The sequence below is a fragment of the Ovis aries genome, chromosome 3 (assembly GCF_016772045.2).
Source record: "Ovis aries strain OAR_USU_Benz2616 breed Rambouillet chromosome 3, ARS-UI_Ramb_v3.0, whole genome shotgun sequence".
Classification (NCBI taxonomy): domain Eukaryota; kingdom Metazoa; phylum Chordata; class Mammalia; order Artiodactyla; family Bovidae; genus Ovis; species Ovis aries.
Window position 1 is genome coordinate 97,335,055 of NC_056056.1, and position 18,260 is coordinate 97,353,314.

Here is an 18,260-nt window from a genome sequence, read left to right on the forward strand (position 1 = left end):
TCTTCCCGGGTCAGGGATTGAACCCGTGTCTCCTGCATTGGCAGGAGGATTCTCAACCACTGGACCACCAGGAAAACCCCATTTCTAAATTTTTATTTCAAGTGAGAGAGACGTGGATCTTCCTTTCACTTGAACACTAGAGGCCACTGAAGAGCTATCAATTGGCCTGATTTCAATATTGTTGTGTCTCTGAAAAGGTGGAGGCCCAAGGAGGAGAGAGAGCAGTAACGGCTGGTCAGTGGAGCAGTCATAACACACACACATTAATCGAAGAAGTTCCTGTCTTTTGTGGGTGTGGCTCGTGGCAGCCCAAGACAGTCACAGTACAATAACATCAAAGGTCACTGATCACACAGCATCCTAGCAAATTTAATAATAATGAAAATGTGGGAAACATTGAGAGAATTACCAAAACGGGACACAGAAACACAAAGAGAGGAGATGCTTTGGGGAAATGGCACCGACAGCCTTGCTCAACACAGGTTTGCCACAAACCTTCCATTTGTTAAAAAAAAATGCAGTATCTGGGAAGCACAGTAAAATAATGAGGTGTGCAAATATCAAATCATTATGTTGCACACCTGAAACTAATATAGTAAAAAGGAATCAATTTTATAAATGAGATAACCATATATTCAAATGTAAGCATATGAAAATATACCAGAATGTAGTTTCATCCACAATGGATGGATCTGAAAATATAATTAATACAACTGTTGTTTCCAAGGGCCTTAGAACATCCATGGATCACCTAGGTGAACCTGGGGAGGAGCCGGGGATCCACCCCTTCACCTCACCGCATGGAGTTGCTTATTCTGTTGTAAACTCCTCCACCTTGTGGTTGAACAAGGGTACTGCCCGCTAGAAATCTGCACACGTCACGGTGAAAAATCACTATTTTATGTGATAGAAGTTGTGAATGAGCTTTAAAAAGTTCAAACCACACATAAAAGGAGAAAGTGAAAAATTATCCATAATTTCACCCCATAAAGATATCTAGACACAAGTAGATTCTATAAGTCAAATACAGGCACATAATAAATGAATATAATTTGATAGAAGAGAAATAGTCACCACTTGGCTTCACTTTCAACGAATCAATGTCTCCAGATGATTCAGGAATGAGAGCTGGTCAGGATATGATCAGTTGGCATGTTGGAATAAAAACTCGGAACCCTGTCACCCAGCAATGAGGGAAGCCACCCCCTTGGTGCACCTTGGTGTCCCTGTCTGAGAAAGGGTGGGGGGCAGGTGTCAGAGGTTGCACCCCAGTGGGACCCCGAGTCTGGCCCCTGACCTCCTGGTGCCCGTGTGGGGAGCCTCTGGTTGGCGACCGCTGGACAGAACAAGCCTTAAGCTCCCGCCCACCTGACGATGCTCCTTCCTCCCCTCAGTGGTATTCTCCTACCTGACGTCTCTCCAGGGCGAGGGGCCTGTGCTTCCGTCTCATACCCTGGTTCCCACATGGATCCCTGGTTCCCACATGGATTGGAAGTTTCACGGTTTGAATTTGCGTCATCTTGAGAGAGAACCCCTGGTGCGGATGCTTGCTCGGCATCTGTGTGCAGAGATGCCTCCAGGGAGAGTGCCCCCACGCCGTGTGTCAGGCCAAACTGATGCCCTTGTCGCTGCCTGTGGGGAGCCAGGTCAGAGCGAAGGGAAGCCAGATCCAGGAGGGCCTGGAAGAGGGACCTCACCAGGAATGCAGCCAGCCCGGAGAGGTCAGCCCACCCCGGGACACGGGAATGCCCAGGGCACAGCGCCAGGCAGCAACAGTGGGCACCGACTTCCTGTCACTTCTTTCCTCAGGCAGACGGGTGGTGTGCAGGGGGGCGACTGCCAGGAGCAGCTAGGGTGCAGCCTCTGGCCGCTGCCCTGTGGGTAGGGCCCATCTCCTCTGGGCAGTTTTGTTTTGATGTTTCCGGTCAAATTGCCGGTCACAGTGATTCTCTAGGACTAGATGCCTCAGACCGCCCCGTGTCTCACTCCAGTTCTGAGGGGTCCAAGGAGCCCTGGAATTCTGCCCCATTTTTCACGCCGGAGGGCAGAGGCCGTGGGGACAGAGGGCAGTGGTCTCCTGAGCAGTTGTCACCCAGGCTTTGTAGAGGCTTCGAGCCAACCTGCCAGGTGAGGGCGACCCATCTTTGGCTCTGTGTCATTATCTCAGTCGACATTTCCCAGCAGGGCCTAATTGCCATCTAATTGTTTTCTCTGTTTGTTGTATGTCTCTAATTAGAGACATAAACTTACGGCTTGGAGGACAGGAACTCCATCAAGGGTTTTCTGTAACCCTTGTCCTGCAGGACCCCAATGAGTCCCCAGTGAAGACGCCGCGGCCAGATGGACGATCCGGGGCAGACAGGCAGACAGGCCCAGCTCCTGAGTTACCCGAGCCACCCAGCAACGGGTCGGCAGTGACGGCCCTCCCCAAGGCGGCCTGCTCACTCCAGGTGCTGGCCAGGCAGCAGAGTCCACAGCCCTCGTCTGCTGGAGGAGACAGGCGCAGACCAGCACCGTATGCCACACCTGGGCTGAGGATGGGCGGATGCAAGGGCAGGAGGGGAACTGGGGCCAGTGGCCAGGCCACTCGTGGGCACCGGGCAGGGGAGGGCAGGGTGGCCGGGTGGAGGGTCAGAGTTGGACCTGGTGGCAGGGTCAGGGGTCGGCCACCCCGCTGGCGCTGGTTGGGGAGTTGCAGGCAGGGCTGAGCCTGGGGCTGGGGGTTAGGGGCCCCAGACCACTCTGCACACCCCTGAAGCGAGAGACCCAGGCCCGACCCTGGCACCCAGGTCCCACCTCCGGGCACAGGACTGCCTGCCAGGTCTGCCCCTGCCCCACCACGGCTTCCACGGGGGTGGCCCTCGGTCCCAAGTGACCCTAGATCCCTAGTCTGTGGGAAGAACCCCAAGGAACAAGCAAGCAAGACCCTGGATTGGGAGCTGAGCACCCCGGAGACGGGGGACACAGCCCCTTTCCTGCCCTGCAGGACGTCCACCCAGCCCCTCCCTCAGGGGTCATGTACCCCGAGAACCTCCCAAGAAGACCCTCCTTTTCAGTGTCGCGTCCAGGTTTGGGGCTCCTGCAACCTGCAACTGAGGTCTCCATGTAACTGACCTGCAATATTCTGCTTTGTTAATCACCATTGTGAAAAATGCCCCTCCCACCACCGACCCCTCACTTCAAGGTAGTGTACTGAAATCACAGGAGAAAAATTCAAGTGACAGTAGGGAAGCTGCGAGGGAACAGTGATAACGGCATCTCTGGTGGAGAGGTTGTTGATGGCAGGTGAGACTCAATCAGGAGAGCTTGTGTGAACCCCTCATTCTCCACATGGAGAGGAAGACCCCACACTACAAGGCCGGCTCCCCAGGCAGGTTTCAATCAGGTGTTGGGAAAATGAACAAGGAATAAATTTGCATTTCTCACGAGAAGTTCTCATAGAGGATCCAAAAGCGGTCCTAACTTTTGTGGAAGCTTTAAGCAACCATAATTTCGTCGGAAATGGCAACCCACTCCAGTATCGTTGCCTGGAAAATCCCATGGTCAGAGGAACCTGGCAGGCTGTCATCCAAAGGATTGCAGTCGGACACGACTGAGCGACTAAGCACGCGTGCAACAGGAATTTACCATTTTCATGAAGGGGTCTCCTCCCATCCTTTAAAGAAAATTTCCTAGAAGGAACCTGTATTTATAATGTAGTAAGTAAATGTTTGATGAACAAAATGAGTACGAAAAGGCACTAACAGCAAGGCTAGACTGTGACCCTCCATGCTGCTACTGCAGGAACAGAGCCTGAAAGGCCGAGGCCCGGAGTAAAACCTAGGTTTTATCATGATCAGGTATGAGGAATCCAACAGACCAGGAGCGGCTGCTTGGAAGGCATGGAGCAGGCATGTGGTTACCGTCTCCAGGGTCTGGCAAGCCTGGGAGGGGCCCTCCCTGTAGACAGCAAGGCCCCCAGAGCTTAGAAACCCGAAGGTAAAGCAGGCCCTTGGTCCATTACATCACGACCCGAGTGTCTTCTGATTCTAATGAGATACCTCATTCTAACTATGGTTCCTTTTTAAAAACACATGAATTTTATCACTTTGTTTAAAAAACTAATGGCCTGAGTTGAAGGAATACAGTGATACGACTTTGAACTCCTTTTTCCCTACACTTCGCACCTCTGTAGTAATTTATATTTTCTAAGAAATGACGGAAGAAAATAGACAAGATCCTGCTCAGTGCTGAAGCTCAGGAGTTTTTACAGCTTAGCTCTCAGACGACTGCCGATTTTTAATTATGAGTTTATTGTGTTTTAACCAAGGGTTTACATATAGTAAGAAAAATTTCTATATCCCAAGGCTGGTCACCAAAGAAGGTGGCAGTATTTTTGCGAGATGTTGATTTTTATGGCTCCTTGATTACATTTTTAAACTTTTTATTTTGGGGGCTGTGCAGGGTCATTGCAGGGCCTGGCGTGCAGGCTTGGCAGGCTCCCAGGTGTGTGGTCTCAGTTCCCCTATCAGGGATTAGGCCCGCGTCCCCTCCCTTCAGTGGAAGGAGGATTCTTTACCACTGGACCACAGGGAAGCCCCTCCTTGACGGTTAATTTGGTGGAAGGGGTCACAGCCTTCATGATAGAGGTGCCTTAAGTCAGCATTGTGCAAACAAAATGGGCTTACCTTCCCTTATAGATACTGAGAGGTCCTCGTGGTTGGCCACCTCCCTTGTTTATGCGGGCTACACACTCGTGTCTGTGGGGCTGCCAAGTGGGATGTAGCCTGGACGTCATAACAGATGTGGAAGCCCTGCATCTGCAGCGTGCAGCTACTCCATCCAGAGCATCATGCTTCTGTTTGTTCTGAGGGGCCAAGGCAATGAAGCATCCTTCATTTTCAAGGACACTGCCTGTTCACAACATGACTCCCCCTGCCCATCCAGACTGAGACCCCTGCACACACGTGTGTAACTGAACGACAGAGGATATGGGGGTCGGGGGTGGGTGGGTTTCCTGATGAGAATCACATCCCATGATCACCGTGCACCTACTGGGGCCCTGCGGGCCTGTGGATTGTCCTGACCCCCCCAACCTGGGCCAAGGCTGCTATGCCCACATCTCAAGGGTGGCCCACCCCCCACTCCCACCCAAGGCCACAGCTGAGCCCTACATCCTGCCTCAAGGTGGTCGGTCCTTTAGTCACTTTTATCATAAAACAGTTTGTAACAAAAGCTGCTTGTATCACATTTGGGAGGTAAAGTGGACACTCGTGTCCTCCCCTTCCAGACAGAGATCACGCCCCTCAACCCCTGCTCCCCCTGGGCCAGGCCCTCTCACCACACTGTCCGCTGTACTCAGGGCTGCACACGAAGACCAGACTTACTGTCCTTTACGAAATCCCAAACCTGCCTACGCCTGTGGTTCCCAGTGTCACAGGGAGGGACCTCCAGGGCATTGTGTGAGCCCAGAGCCTCAGAACTGATTCATCCTGTGACTGCAAGCCTGTGTCCGACCTGGAGGGCACCATGCTCCATGAAATAAGCCAGACAGAGAAAGACGAACACTGTACGGATCACTTATACACAGAATCTTAAAGAAAAAAACAAACAAAAGTCAAACTCATAGACACAAACAGAGGACTGGTGGCTGCCGGGGCCCGGGAGAGGCGGGCCTGTCGTCGTCATCAGTGACTCAGTGGGGCTCCTGACAAAGACACTCCACTGGCTCCATTCTTTTTGACAGGCATCTCATCCCTCAATTGTGAAAAATGTGTAGCTGTCTGGAAAAGTGACAGCATGCGGAGGACGGAGCTCAAGTCTGTGCTGCTCTTAGGTCAGCGGTGTGGCTCCAGAGCTCAGAGCTTCCCATCTGAGAAAGGTCTCCTGGCTGGGTTTTGCTGAATGTTCCTTTTAGATCGAATACGCCAGGAGTCTGAGTTAGGCTTTGAAAACTCTCTTCTGAAAAAGTTTTAAAAGTGAAGCAGCGGAACAAAGCTAAAACATTTTAAGTAATTATTTTCAGAAGGCAACCTTCACAGCATTGCATCTTAGAGTAAGTCATCTTACGAGGCAGCCGCCCAGCCGGCCCTGGTCTCCCGTGCGCCCCTCGCTTTCCCATGAGGGACACTCAGCGCTTCTTCCAGGTGAACTTCCTGCGGGCGCCCTCCTGGCCTGGCTTCTTACGCTCTCGGACACGGGGATCCGTGGTGAGCAGTCCAGCTGTAGCATAAAAAGAGATGCCTTTAGGAACCATGGAAAACGCAGGGAGGCAGGTGAGTCGCATGAACCGACAGGTCCTGGGGTAAGAGGAAGCACCCAGGCCCACGGCCGACTCCCGCCTCACAAAACCTCCAGACAGCAGCGTGCTTTCCCTCTTCGGGGCTATCTTCCTGATTTCTGGGACAAACACCAGGCACGTTATTTGAGTCTGCTTGTCTTCTGCTCCGAGAGCTATGATCAATTCCTTTTTGGTTTTAAAACTTGTTCAACTAAGGACAAAGCTGCTCCTGTGGTAGCATCGCTAGCCACTGCAAGGAAAGCCGCGTGGCGCGCTTACCGTTACAGAAGCGGAAGTTTTACAGACACTGTGACTCTAAGGTGTCTATACTTCCACACACTTCACCATCCAGGAGGTTCTTCTTTTCTACCTCTGGGCTCCATTATGTACAAGTAACATGACTTCATGAACACATTTGAGAAAAGAAACTTCTACCTTTTAATCTGTGTGACAATAGTATTTCTTGGGACTTTGTTTCAAGATCTAAAACAAAAGTTTTAGAGTTGTGTTCTCAGCACAAGACTTCCATTCTGGGAGAGTAAAGTCAGTTTTGCTGGTAGCTCCCACTCTCCCAGTCCTCAGGCGTGATTACGAGTCACTCTCAGCCTCCATCCCTGATGTGTTTATAAGTATTACACAGGCTGGAGTTTTTCACTGTTCTCTTCACTCTTCCAACACTAGCGCTTCTTTTCATTGTGTGCCAGGCTCACATATTTTGTTAAGAGTACTTTTAACGGCCGCACAGCAAAGGCAAAACTTCACTTACCATATACCCATGGCTTTTGCACGTGCTCGACTTAAAAGGAGTGGAAAAAAACAGCAAGCTTGCATGGAAGGCAAACCAGACCTGTCTAAATAAATTCTAGTTGAAAAGATAAGTGATGACGCCTTATTACTTTTCAGGGCTCACAGAAACTCAAACTAGCCGTACCTTGGCGCATCCATTCAACCTCGTCCTCGGTGATGAAGCTGCACAGGGCTCTGGCCACGGCCAGGCGGATGGCCCCCGCCTGCGATGACCGCCCGCCCCCCGACACTGTGCAGGTCACGTCGTGCTTCCCAAGCCGGTCGAGGAAGTGAAAGGGGAACATGAGCTGCTCTCTGAGGACATCACAAGAGGCGGAGTTAGATTTGCAGCATCTACCACGACTTCACAGAACGCTCACACTCCAGGCGTTTATAGGAACCACAACGCACGCAGAGACACTGCTGTTTCGGATACTCAGACCCCGTGAGAGTGGGGCCAGTCTCTTTTTTTCAGGTGCAGTGGCACACCCTGCCTCACTGAGGGGGAGTGACGGGAGTGACGATGCTACTAAGGGAAACTCTGCTCACCTACTCGTTTGGGTATCTGTATCTGCTTTAAACGTGTATCTGCTTTAATTCCTGAAACTTTTAAGATTCCCAAGCAAATGCTTATAAACATAAAGAAACTGAGAATAAAATTGAGAAAAAAAATCAGGAGATATGAGAGCACTTGCATCAGGGTGGTCAAGGTGAGAAAGAAGCCCCAGGAGGCGGGGTCTGCACAGTCAGGAGGCAGGTACCCAGAATACAGCAAACGTCTATGAAGACCGGGAACCACACCCCAAGGGGGGCAGCTAGAAACGGTCACTCCAGTAGTGATCTGCGTTAACCCGGACTGGAGCTTCTCTGGTGGCTCAGTGGCAAAGAACGAGCCTGCCGATGCAGGAGGCGCAGGTTTGAGCCCTGGGTGGGGAAGATCCCTCGGAGAAGGGAATGGCAACCCACTTTAGCATCCTTGCCAGAGAAATCCCACGGACAGAGGAGCCTGGTGGGCTATGGTCCAGGGGGTCGCAAAGGAGTTAGACATGACTTAGCAACTAAACAACAAAGAGAAGTAATCGGGCAAACATCAGGAAATCAGAAGCCTTGTTGATCGGGATGTATCACGAAGTGTATTTCCTTTAAAATCAAAAAGCCAAACCCAAACGCAGATCTCACCTGTCTTGGGTCACTGGGAAGTAGAGCAGGTAGTCGACCCCATTTATTTCTATCTTCCCACTTCCATGGCCATGAACAACTGCCTCCGCATTTGCAGTCTTTCTCTTACCTTGAAAAACACAAGACATCTATGCGGTGAACATCTTGGAAGACCAGTGCTCTGAGTGAGGCAAAACAACATGAATTTCCTCCCCTCACAATAACAATACCTAACACTCTATATAGGAAAGTTCTATAATTATTACACATCCAACAAAAATAAAACAGGCAAACTACACCATAATCGACGTGATGAACTTATTATGGGGGTGTTTTGTTCTTTGATCCCATTTCAGAAATATTACAATGATTCCAGTTTCAACCAAGTAATTCACATTTGTTTACATGATTTTTTAAAAATGAATTTACCTAGTATTCTTTTTTAAATGAGTAAGAATATACCTGAATCTCAACTGCAAATTTTTATAATATGTGAACAGTATAATAAAGTATAACTAAAAGGAAAGGAATGGAAGGTTGAAATGAAAGGAATCCTCAGGGAAGGTCACACTTCTTTGAAAATATTAACTGAAAATGACAAAGGAAATGATGTTAAACTTTTGCAGACGGATCATTTAATAGCTCAATTCTTTAAAGTGACACCGCGTCAAATGGCTCTGGGCATCTACGAGGAAGATGTCAGCTGAGGATCTAAAGTTTTCGGGTTTCGTAGTTTTGGCATCTGACAGGCAGATTCGCTGAACATTTTCAGTGTATGTAAGAAAGCTCTGTGATAAATATGTTGTTGTTTCCACCAGTTGAAAATGGGAAAATACCAAGTGCTAATGTGATTGTGTAGGCTTATGTGTCCACATCTTTTCTTGGGACATTAAAAAGGTTTGGGTTTTCAAAATGTCAACAAGAATCTTAAAACCTCGGAGATCCAGTGTAACAACAGCAAAAATAGACAAGAGGACAAAATGAACAGCAAAGGGCGAGAGCGCACACCCCCCACCGTCATCCCACCGTCTCCCCACGCTCGGGGGCGCGCCTCGTCTCCAGGGCGCGTTACCTCGGCCTGTGCTGAAGGCCATGCCCTGCTCGTCATACTGCAAAGGCTCGATCAGATGCTTCTTCGACTGAACGGTCACTGTCCTGCGGAACCTGCCCACAAATTCCTCTTCAGCTGCATCGCACGGCAAGGCTGATAACCTTTCCAGCAGCCGGATGAACTGTGCGTACTGCAGACAATAAAAATTCATTAGGAGATGGGGGTGTAATTGCATTTGCTGAGTTTTTTCTATTTTTATATACTTGATCTTTCCAGGGCTGCTTTTCTTGATGAATTCTGACAGGATGACACTTGCGCTGCTTCTGAAACAGTGTGCAGGCGTGGCATTCTCCCTGGGCACCTCTGGTGCTCAATCTTTTCTTTCGAGAAACAAAGAGATAAACCTTTCAAAGAAAAATCCATTTCTCTGAACTGGGATATTACAAGAAAGTGAAATTTAAATTCCGTTTCAAAAAAATATTTAGATGATCTTTGAGTGTGACTTCTACTCTTTTACTAGAATTGCTATCAAGAGGAGCTTCATAAATAATTTCCAGTGAGTTTCGCACAGTAAAATGGGGAGAGTCTGATTTTGAGAAAATGTACCTCTTAAATTATATTTCATAATACACTTGGCAAATATATCTTTAGCTGTTCAAGCTGTGTTACTTTAATGTTTATGATTTCCTTTAAAACTGAACAATCAAGCTATTTAAAAATTCAAGAGATACTTGACTTAAAGGGCAACCTCTTGAAATAAATTATCCTTGCTACTCTGTGCATTTTTTTAATAGTTCTTGAACATGTGATTAGAAAGTAAACAACTTGGTATTAACCCCTTAAAATTGGAAGCCAGAGTAATCACTCTAAAGTGTTTATGCAGAAGGAAGCAACTGGCACTTGACATCCTTGGTGAGCACAGAGTGCGGAGCCCAGTTTTCTGATAACCTGATTTATGCTTTTGCCAACCCTAAAAACCAGGCTCGCCTTTATGACCTCTGCCTTTATAGTGAAAATCTGCCACTAATGACTTGAAATATATAAAAATCACACCATGTAAGATTCGAAGGGCTGCTTCAGTGATTGCCTCCAAGGATGTTATGAGAGAAGCAGTCTAAGGAAGGGTGAGATACTTAGGCACCCAACCTGGTGGAGCTCCATCGCCTCCATTCACAGCTGTCCTTCCCCAGCTGCTCTCAGTTCCCCTAAATGTGCCGTGACACCCTCAAACCCACAAGTAGGTAACTAGAGCTGTGACAAAGCCATGCTCAGGAATTGAGATCATGAGTCGAGCTATCACTGACCACTCCTGCCTCCTTCATCTCAACACCAGTTGTCAGCTTCAGGATTTCTTCCATTATCCAACTGTCCAAAGTACAAAGACCCCACATATTTACAGATAGATAGATGAATAGATGAGCTTATATATTTGGTTGTTTTGTTTTCATGGCTGCGCACCTTTAACAAAGTCTTTGGGATATTTCCAAAATGAAAACAAACTTGTTATTTTATAAAAAAATGAAAGCAGCCAGGAAATGGGAAACACAGAAATGATGCAGTCAGTTAAGATGCAAAAGAGATCTGTTTTTTCAGCTGCATCCAATGCAGTAATACCGACCTGGCAGTCAGGCTATTAGAAATTAATTCCAGCTCTACCACTCACCAAATGTCCAACACCTCAGTTTAGCAAATTGCAACTTTTCCAACACATTAATTTCTATAATAACTTAAATGAAGAACAGAGAAATTTAAGTATCTGACTTAAAATCTACACGGTGGCAAGGTACTAACAATGTCAGTCACTGCCGTGGGAAGGAAAAAACCTTTCTTGAAACAATTTGTGAAATTTATCTACACTCTCATCTTCTAGAAATAATCTAAATCCAGAACATCAACATATTTAAAACATCAGATTTCCTCTGATAATTTTGGCATATGCTGGAATACTGAGCAAAATAAGAATCTGGCTGAGACCTAACCAAGGATCACCATCTTTATACGCTTTTGGGAGCCTGCTAAAAATGTATATTCCTGGGTGAGGCCGGTGGAAATTCTGGGCAAGGCCTGGACCGTAGGAAACCACATTTTGTTCCCAGCATTCCAGGTGATCCTGACACTGGTGGTTTTGCCGAATCTAAGAAGTGGCCATACAGATACTGCATATACTAAGCAGGAAGGGAACCCTGTCCTTCGTTTCTTTCCTATTTCATCTGTAACGGCTCCTTATACTTACCATTAGCCTGTAAAATTAACACCTGCTCTATTGAAGGATGTAAAAAATGACACCCACCACACTCCCCCCAAGACAACGGGCAGAGAGATGGCCAGCACACTTGCAGGCGAGGGTCTGGGTCTTCTAGGCTGCCACCTTCCTGGCCTATGGGCAGAATCAGCTCCAAATGTTTTTTTTTTTTTTTTTTTAAAGGAAAACTGTCTTAGGAACACATGCCTCTTGAGGAACGTTACTATTAGGATCCTAAATATTAATATAGCAATTGTCTACAATCTTACGGCACAGGTCCCCTTAAATTAAAAAGATTAATTACTCACGTCTTGATCTGACAGTTTTTCTACTAACATTTCTTCCAGTTCCTCCTTAATCAGCCATCTGCTACCAATCGGGTCTCTGTTAAAATATCACATATATTCTCTTTTAAATTAACCATGCAATGAGAGTCATATCATGAAAGATCCCACAAGTGGTAGTGATTCTTGACGGGGAAACACACTTTTGTATTAATATTACACAGTTGTAAAACTCCATCCAAGTGAATAGTTTTTTGAGATAGGTTATTACATTTCCTCAGTCTACTTTAAAAGAAGAGATACCCAGGCTAGCAATGTCCCATTGGCAGAGTTAGGGACTTGGCAGTGTGAAACTTGCTGGATATTCAAGCCACCAGGTTTCTCAAAAATTCAAATTGTGCTTGCTTTTCATAATTTGTTTGAAAGGAGAGGTTATGGAAGCACAGTAATCTGTCAGTGGACTAAAGCAGTAATGAACACAAAGAAAAGGCTAGGGATAGTACTTAACAGATTAAACTAGCTATGTTCCAAAACCTGGGCCTTTTGAAGAAGAGAAAACACAAGAACGTGCTGTGCTGTGTGCCCAGTCAGGTCTCCGTGGCCCCGTGGCCTGCAGCCCGCCAGGCTCCTGTCCATGGGATTCTCCAGGCGAGAATGCTGGAGTGGACTGCTACTCCTTCTCCAGGAGAGCTTCCCAACCCAGGGACTGAACCCACACTTCTTGTGTCTCCCCTGCTTTGGCAGGCAGGTTCTTTACCACTGTGTCATCTGGGTCAAAAATTTGTGTCTTTTGAGTAAGAGGAAATATACGACTAACCAGTCCAAAATTTAAAACCAGTTGGTCAAGTTGATGGATCTAGTCTATCACTGTTTGCTAAATGGATGCACAAATCTTTAAACACAAAATACATAAAATATACACACACACACACACACACACATACACACACACACATACATAAGCACAAAAATTTTGAAGAAATAATATTCAAATATAGTAATTAAGTGCCATTTAATATATAAATCTGGAATGAAGTAATATAAAAACAATAACCTTAATATTTACATCCTCCCAAACAAAAAAACAAATGATAAAGATTAATGTTGAAATAATGAACACATTTTTAAGCTTTATGTAATGCCTAAGAAACACCAGTGATAAGCGGTATGTTTTTAGTTAGTAGTTTAACGCAAAGAAGAACTTACTTGGTTTTAGGTTTTTCTGAAAACAGACCTTTGGCTCGCAGCTGGTCTTGGCGTTCTTCTACATGGAGCACCTTTCCATACGCTTCCTGTGGCAAGTAGGACACACGCTAAACCGAGAGACTGCACATTCTTACCACTACTTCCTCCTCCCTTTGAGTCCCCCTCATCTCAAAAGCACCCCTCCTCAATTCTCAAGTCACAGCTGCACAGCAAGTACTGCTGAAAATGCTCTTCCACAATGACCATCTCTCACTCACGCTGAAGAGTGGGAGAGTAATTTCAATGAGAATTCGTATTCTGCATAGCAACACACTTCAGCTGAATTTAGATAACTCCATAAAAGGGTAACAACTAGCTCAGTGAGGACATTAAACACAAAATAAAGTTACAAACGATTTATTTTCCTTAAGAGTTCCTCAAACAAAACCAAAAACGTTCCTTAAAAAATTCCTAATTTATACAGCCATATGCCTTTAAACTTGGGAGAAATGCCAGTAAAAATTATACTTGCCACTGAACAACTTTTCTAATATTTAACACTTATGTAATAGTTAAGTCTTCACCATGTAGTCTGTGTCTTTAAAAGTCCTCTATTAATATTTACTTCTCATTATTTGATTTCTATTAATTTACTTTCTAGCAAAGACTTCAAATGTATGTCACCTGTTAAACTGTAATGCAAGTAAGGGAAATTTACCATTTTGTTAGAATTGTAAAATAATTCTAGTAATAATTCTAATAATTCTAATTATTAGCAATAATCTGGCAACAGAAGTGATTAATAAAATACATTTTTCCAGGAAATGAGTTTACAACAAGCAGAATAATGCAACTGTCTCCCAGGTTTTTTGACTGAGCCTATCTGAAGACTCATGTTGAATCGGTGTGCATTCATTTATCATTTCATACTAATTTCAAGTGCATATTTGTTTATAATATATGAATCGAAGAAACAGACACGCTCAAAGGATGAACTAGAGATCTCAGAAGACACAACTGGTTACCCCGAGATGCCTGTCCATATTTCAAACAGTCTTAATGATCTCCAGCTTGGGGTCAACCTTGTGAAGATGCTGATCAGAGCACTATTTTATATTCAAAGCTGCCGATAGTCTGCTCTAAGAACGGGAGTGTCCCTGGCTGCTGCCTCTGTACTGACCAGCACTTCCATTTTATTATCTTCATTCTGCAGCCTCTTCTCAGGAATCCATTTCTTTCAAGTGGAAAAGGGAGAAAGGGCAGACGAAGGAAGAAAGGATGTAAGGACTGCACCTTTGATTTGCATAAATATAGGTGAGAAAAGCCCAGATCATACTCCACAGGCTAGGAAGGGTGAGACGAGGACAAAGCTCATTTTCTATGGCTGGGAGACTCCTGAGAGTGTGCTTTGTGTTGTCTGTTCTTGGAAGGAGAGAATTGATAACTCAGACGAGAAGAAGAAAAGCAGCCACATGTAGAAGCCGGGCTGAGCATCTCCGACACGGTGAAGTATCACTAACCGGTCAGAGGTTCTACGGCTAAGGCCCCGTCAGCAGCAGCAGCTAAGCCAAACACCAGGTCAGAAACGCACCGTCTCAGGCTCCACCCCAGCCTTCCGGAAGAGGAACCTCTGACATGGGCTCACAGATCTATTAGAACCATGCCCTGGAGTAATGTACACTGAGGTCTAGGTTTACACACCGGAACTATGGAAAGAAATTAGGTTAATTCAATTCAGTTGTCCAGATTAAAAATAACTACCTCTACAACTTGGACAGCAAGATCAAACCCGTCAATCCTAAAGGAAATAAACCCTGAATATTCATTGCAAAGACTGATGCTGAAGCTCCAATACTTTGGCCGCCTGATGCGAAGAGCCAACTCACTGGAAAAGACCCTGATGCTGGGAAAGACTGAAGGCAGGAAAAGAAGGGGACAACAGAGGATGAGATGTTCAGATGGCATCCCTGACTCAACGGACCTGAGTCTGAGCAAGCTCTGCGAGACGGTGAGACACAGGGAAGCCTGGCGTGCTGCGGTCCATGCAGTCACAAAGAGCTGAACACGACTGAGCGACTAACACACCCAGCTTGTTAAAGATCTATTTAATTTTCTGGAATAACCAAGGCAACAAAAACAAAAATAGTTGACCTGCTTCATAGGTAAGTTTCAAGTCAAAGTTTGGGCTGCTAAAGCTGTTATCGTTTGCCGGTGACTTCTGAGCAATTTTTACATTAAGGCCACATTTTTCTTAAGCTTTTCACTCTGCTATTATCTTCTGCAGTTCATATTTAGTTTCACAAAAATGCATAGTGTATGTAAAATCACCAGAAAAAACATCGAAAATGAGAAAAACCACCCATGAAGGTACACGTCAAATTTCGAATATGCTAAGTTCTAATCATTTATGGAGTTTCCCTGGTGGCTCAGATGTGCTTTGACAGTTGTGATCCATCAAGTTATATAATGTTCACATTAAAGCCCTTCATTCAGTTCTCTAAATATTTAGGAAAATATATGTAAAGTACTTGGCACAGTGCCTGGCCTATAGCAATGGCCAAAAAAGGACACAGGGGTGAGGTATGGTGTTTGGGTGTCAAATACGTGAAACCATTTTATGTGCACGCAGTTTCTACCTTTCTTTCTCTTCTAAATAATAAACCCGCTCTTCAGAGTCTGTCCTGGCTACTCTGAGACAAGAGTCGTCTGGAAAGTACACCCTACAGCTTCAGCTCCCTGAAGAGGTGTGTGTACTAATTTACATCAGAAAATCCTCGAGAGTATAAAATACGCCAGGCACTGTCAACATCACAGATTATCAGGACTGGCTTCTGGTCTATTGTTCAATTTCCACTTAATTTTTAAGGGGCGCTAGAGGATTAGCTGTGACCCCAGCTACGCTAAGTTTATATACTGTATTTAATAGTATAATTTTCAAATATGACAGGAATAACCCAGATGTGAAATGCTGAATCATTAATCACAGCTATGATTAATATTTCATAAAATCAAAGCCAGTCTATCCACCCCTCATGTCATCAGATTTCCATAATGTATGAGTCGCATTTAGAAGGTGCCTAATTTGAAAATACCAGATGCTCAGGGTGCAAAAAAGAAATGCTTAAACTAAACTCTTCCAACAGCATGAGCAATACGATTTTTAGTCTAAAGAAACCTGATTTTAGTCTTCGCAAATCTGTTTTGGTTTATTAGTCATGTAGAAGTTCCAATTTTAGGAAGGGCAAACAAATAACGTTTCTTAGGAGGGTGGTACAGAAAAAGTCTGTATATATATATTTTTTGATATACAAAATATATACAACTAACAGTAATTATCATCTTAGATACTAGTTCAATACAGTTGAGATTTTAAAATGTTTGTTGGGAAAAAGAAAATCACAGAAAATAAATTTCCTAAATAACAATCTTCTCAAAATTTTTTGGCTACTGGCATATACAAAACCAACTGAAATAAATGTAATATAATTCATTTCTCATGGATTTCATCATGCTATTTATCTAGAGTTCCAAGAGACATATTTCCACAGGAGACCATGACTATCACTTCATGAACACAGTATGCTACACAGGTACACTTCATGTAATGCTATTCAGCACAAACAAAACAGTCTCACATATAGGTCATGGAGACAAGTCCTCTGGGAAAGTACACACCAGGAGTAATTACACAGGAGTACTTGTGACTCGATCCCATACATTTTCACTACCTAAAGCTCCATCATATACTTAGAAAAATAATCTTATCATTATAAAAGAAGTGATCTGATTGAAATCAACAGAGGCAGTAAATTGAATCGGTTTCTAAAAATTGATTTTCCTAATTGTTACACTTAGAACATACAAGCTCCACAACAGTAATTATTCACATGTGAGGAAAATGTATATTAAGGATACTTCCAGAACAGCAGATTCTGTTACTGAATTAGTTACCAAAGGAACTCTCCACTATTCTTGCCTGGAGAATCCCATGGACAGCGGAGCCTGGTGGGCTACATGCAGTCCGAAAGGTCGCACGGAGCTGGCCACAGCTGAAGCGACGCAGCACGCACAGATGCAGGCCAAGAAGGACTGAGGACAGCACGCAGATGCATGCCAGCCTGGTCTGCAGCTTTCTAAAAGGAAGCCCTGAGTGCAGTTGCAAAGCAGAATTCTCCAATACCTCACTGTGGGAAGGGTCGCTGCTTTAAGTCCATTTCTAAGAAGTGCTGCTTCACAAGTTTTGAACATGCACTACCAGGTGACAGGGAGGATGGAAACCAAGGAAGAACTCTGGGGTGCCAGGTCCCTAGAACTTCCGTTAGTTGGGTCTGCAGCACCATAAGTGGGCATACACAGCCCTCTGGGGCTGCTGTGTGAACCCAGAAGTTATTTAAGTCACTTAAAATAAACTGGAGAATTTCTACATGAGCTAGGCAAATGAATCCTGTTTATACCTACACGATCAGGATTAGAATCACTTTCTCTTTTTTTTCCACATTTTAAACTTTCTCCCCAATTGGGTAGAATAGTTTAAGTATATAATAATCTACTTATTCCTTAATTTGACCCTTCTTTGGGTAAAAATTTCATCTGTGGCCATATACTTGCTTTGAATTATAGAAATATTCTGGCAATACTCCAATGTTTACTGTAAGACAAGTCATGAAATATAAATGAGGTTTCTAAATTCCCAGTGTAGCCTTTAGAGATGAAGAACCTTATCTTAAAGGTTGTGGTAGGGCGAGCTGATGGATAATTTCAATAAATGCTGGATGTTTCTGACAGCTTACAGTGTTTTCGAAGTGTTTCACACCCTTTCCTGAGCTCTGGTTTCATGGGATGTGAAAAGGTGTTCTGGGTGGAGAGGTTTCAGGTCACTTCCTTTACTATCTTTTTTCATTCTGCTCCTGAAAGCTTAAACCATGTCTGAGAAGTACACAAATTCTACTAGTAAGTGGCTATTAAGGAGATGGAAAGTCATCTACTTTGGGTAAAAAAGACAGATGAGCAGGACTGTCCAGCATGGAGCCCCTTAATCCTCCGCAGTGATCCTTTGAGAAACCATAAGGCTCCCATTTCCTCTTACTTAAAACGACCTTTACTGTTTAAGAATGTACTTGTTAGTCGTGTTTCACACTTCATTCACTACATATGTACATCTTACTCACTCTTTTGTAAAATAGATGGTTTTTATCGACTTTCCCAGGAACCTGGAGACAGGTGTGCGGCTGTGCCCACAGGAGGGAGTTCCAGCCAACGTGCCTGTGAACTCTGAGGGTGGAACACACTCAGGGA

At 45.0% G+C, this 18,260-nt stretch overlaps 1 protein-coding gene across 1 annotated transcript in view; it reads right to left on the bottom strand.

Moving 5' to 3' along the window:
* Nucleotides 1-5,542: 5,542 nt before the first annotated feature.
* The window catches only part of MRPS9 (mitochondrial ribosomal protein S9), a 36,610-nt gene continuing 23,892 nt past the window's right edge, over nucleotides 5,543-18,260 (bottom strand). Inside the window, exons 6-11 of the mRNA XM_004006121.5 lie at nucleotides 12,987-13,072; nucleotides 11,805-11,880; nucleotides 9,276-9,444; nucleotides 8,225-8,333; nucleotides 7,191-7,360; nucleotides 5,543-6,201 (exon numbers count right to left, since the gene is read on the bottom strand). Coding sequence (XP_004006170.1) covers nucleotides 6,110-6,201; nucleotides 7,191-7,360; nucleotides 8,225-8,333; nucleotides 9,276-9,444; nucleotides 11,805-11,880; nucleotides 12,987-13,072 — 702 coding nt within the window. The 3' untranslated portion in view covers nucleotides 5,543-6,109. The remainder of the gene's footprint in view (nucleotides 6,202-7,190; nucleotides 7,361-8,224; nucleotides 8,334-9,275; nucleotides 9,445-11,804; nucleotides 11,881-12,986; nucleotides 13,073-18,260) is intronic.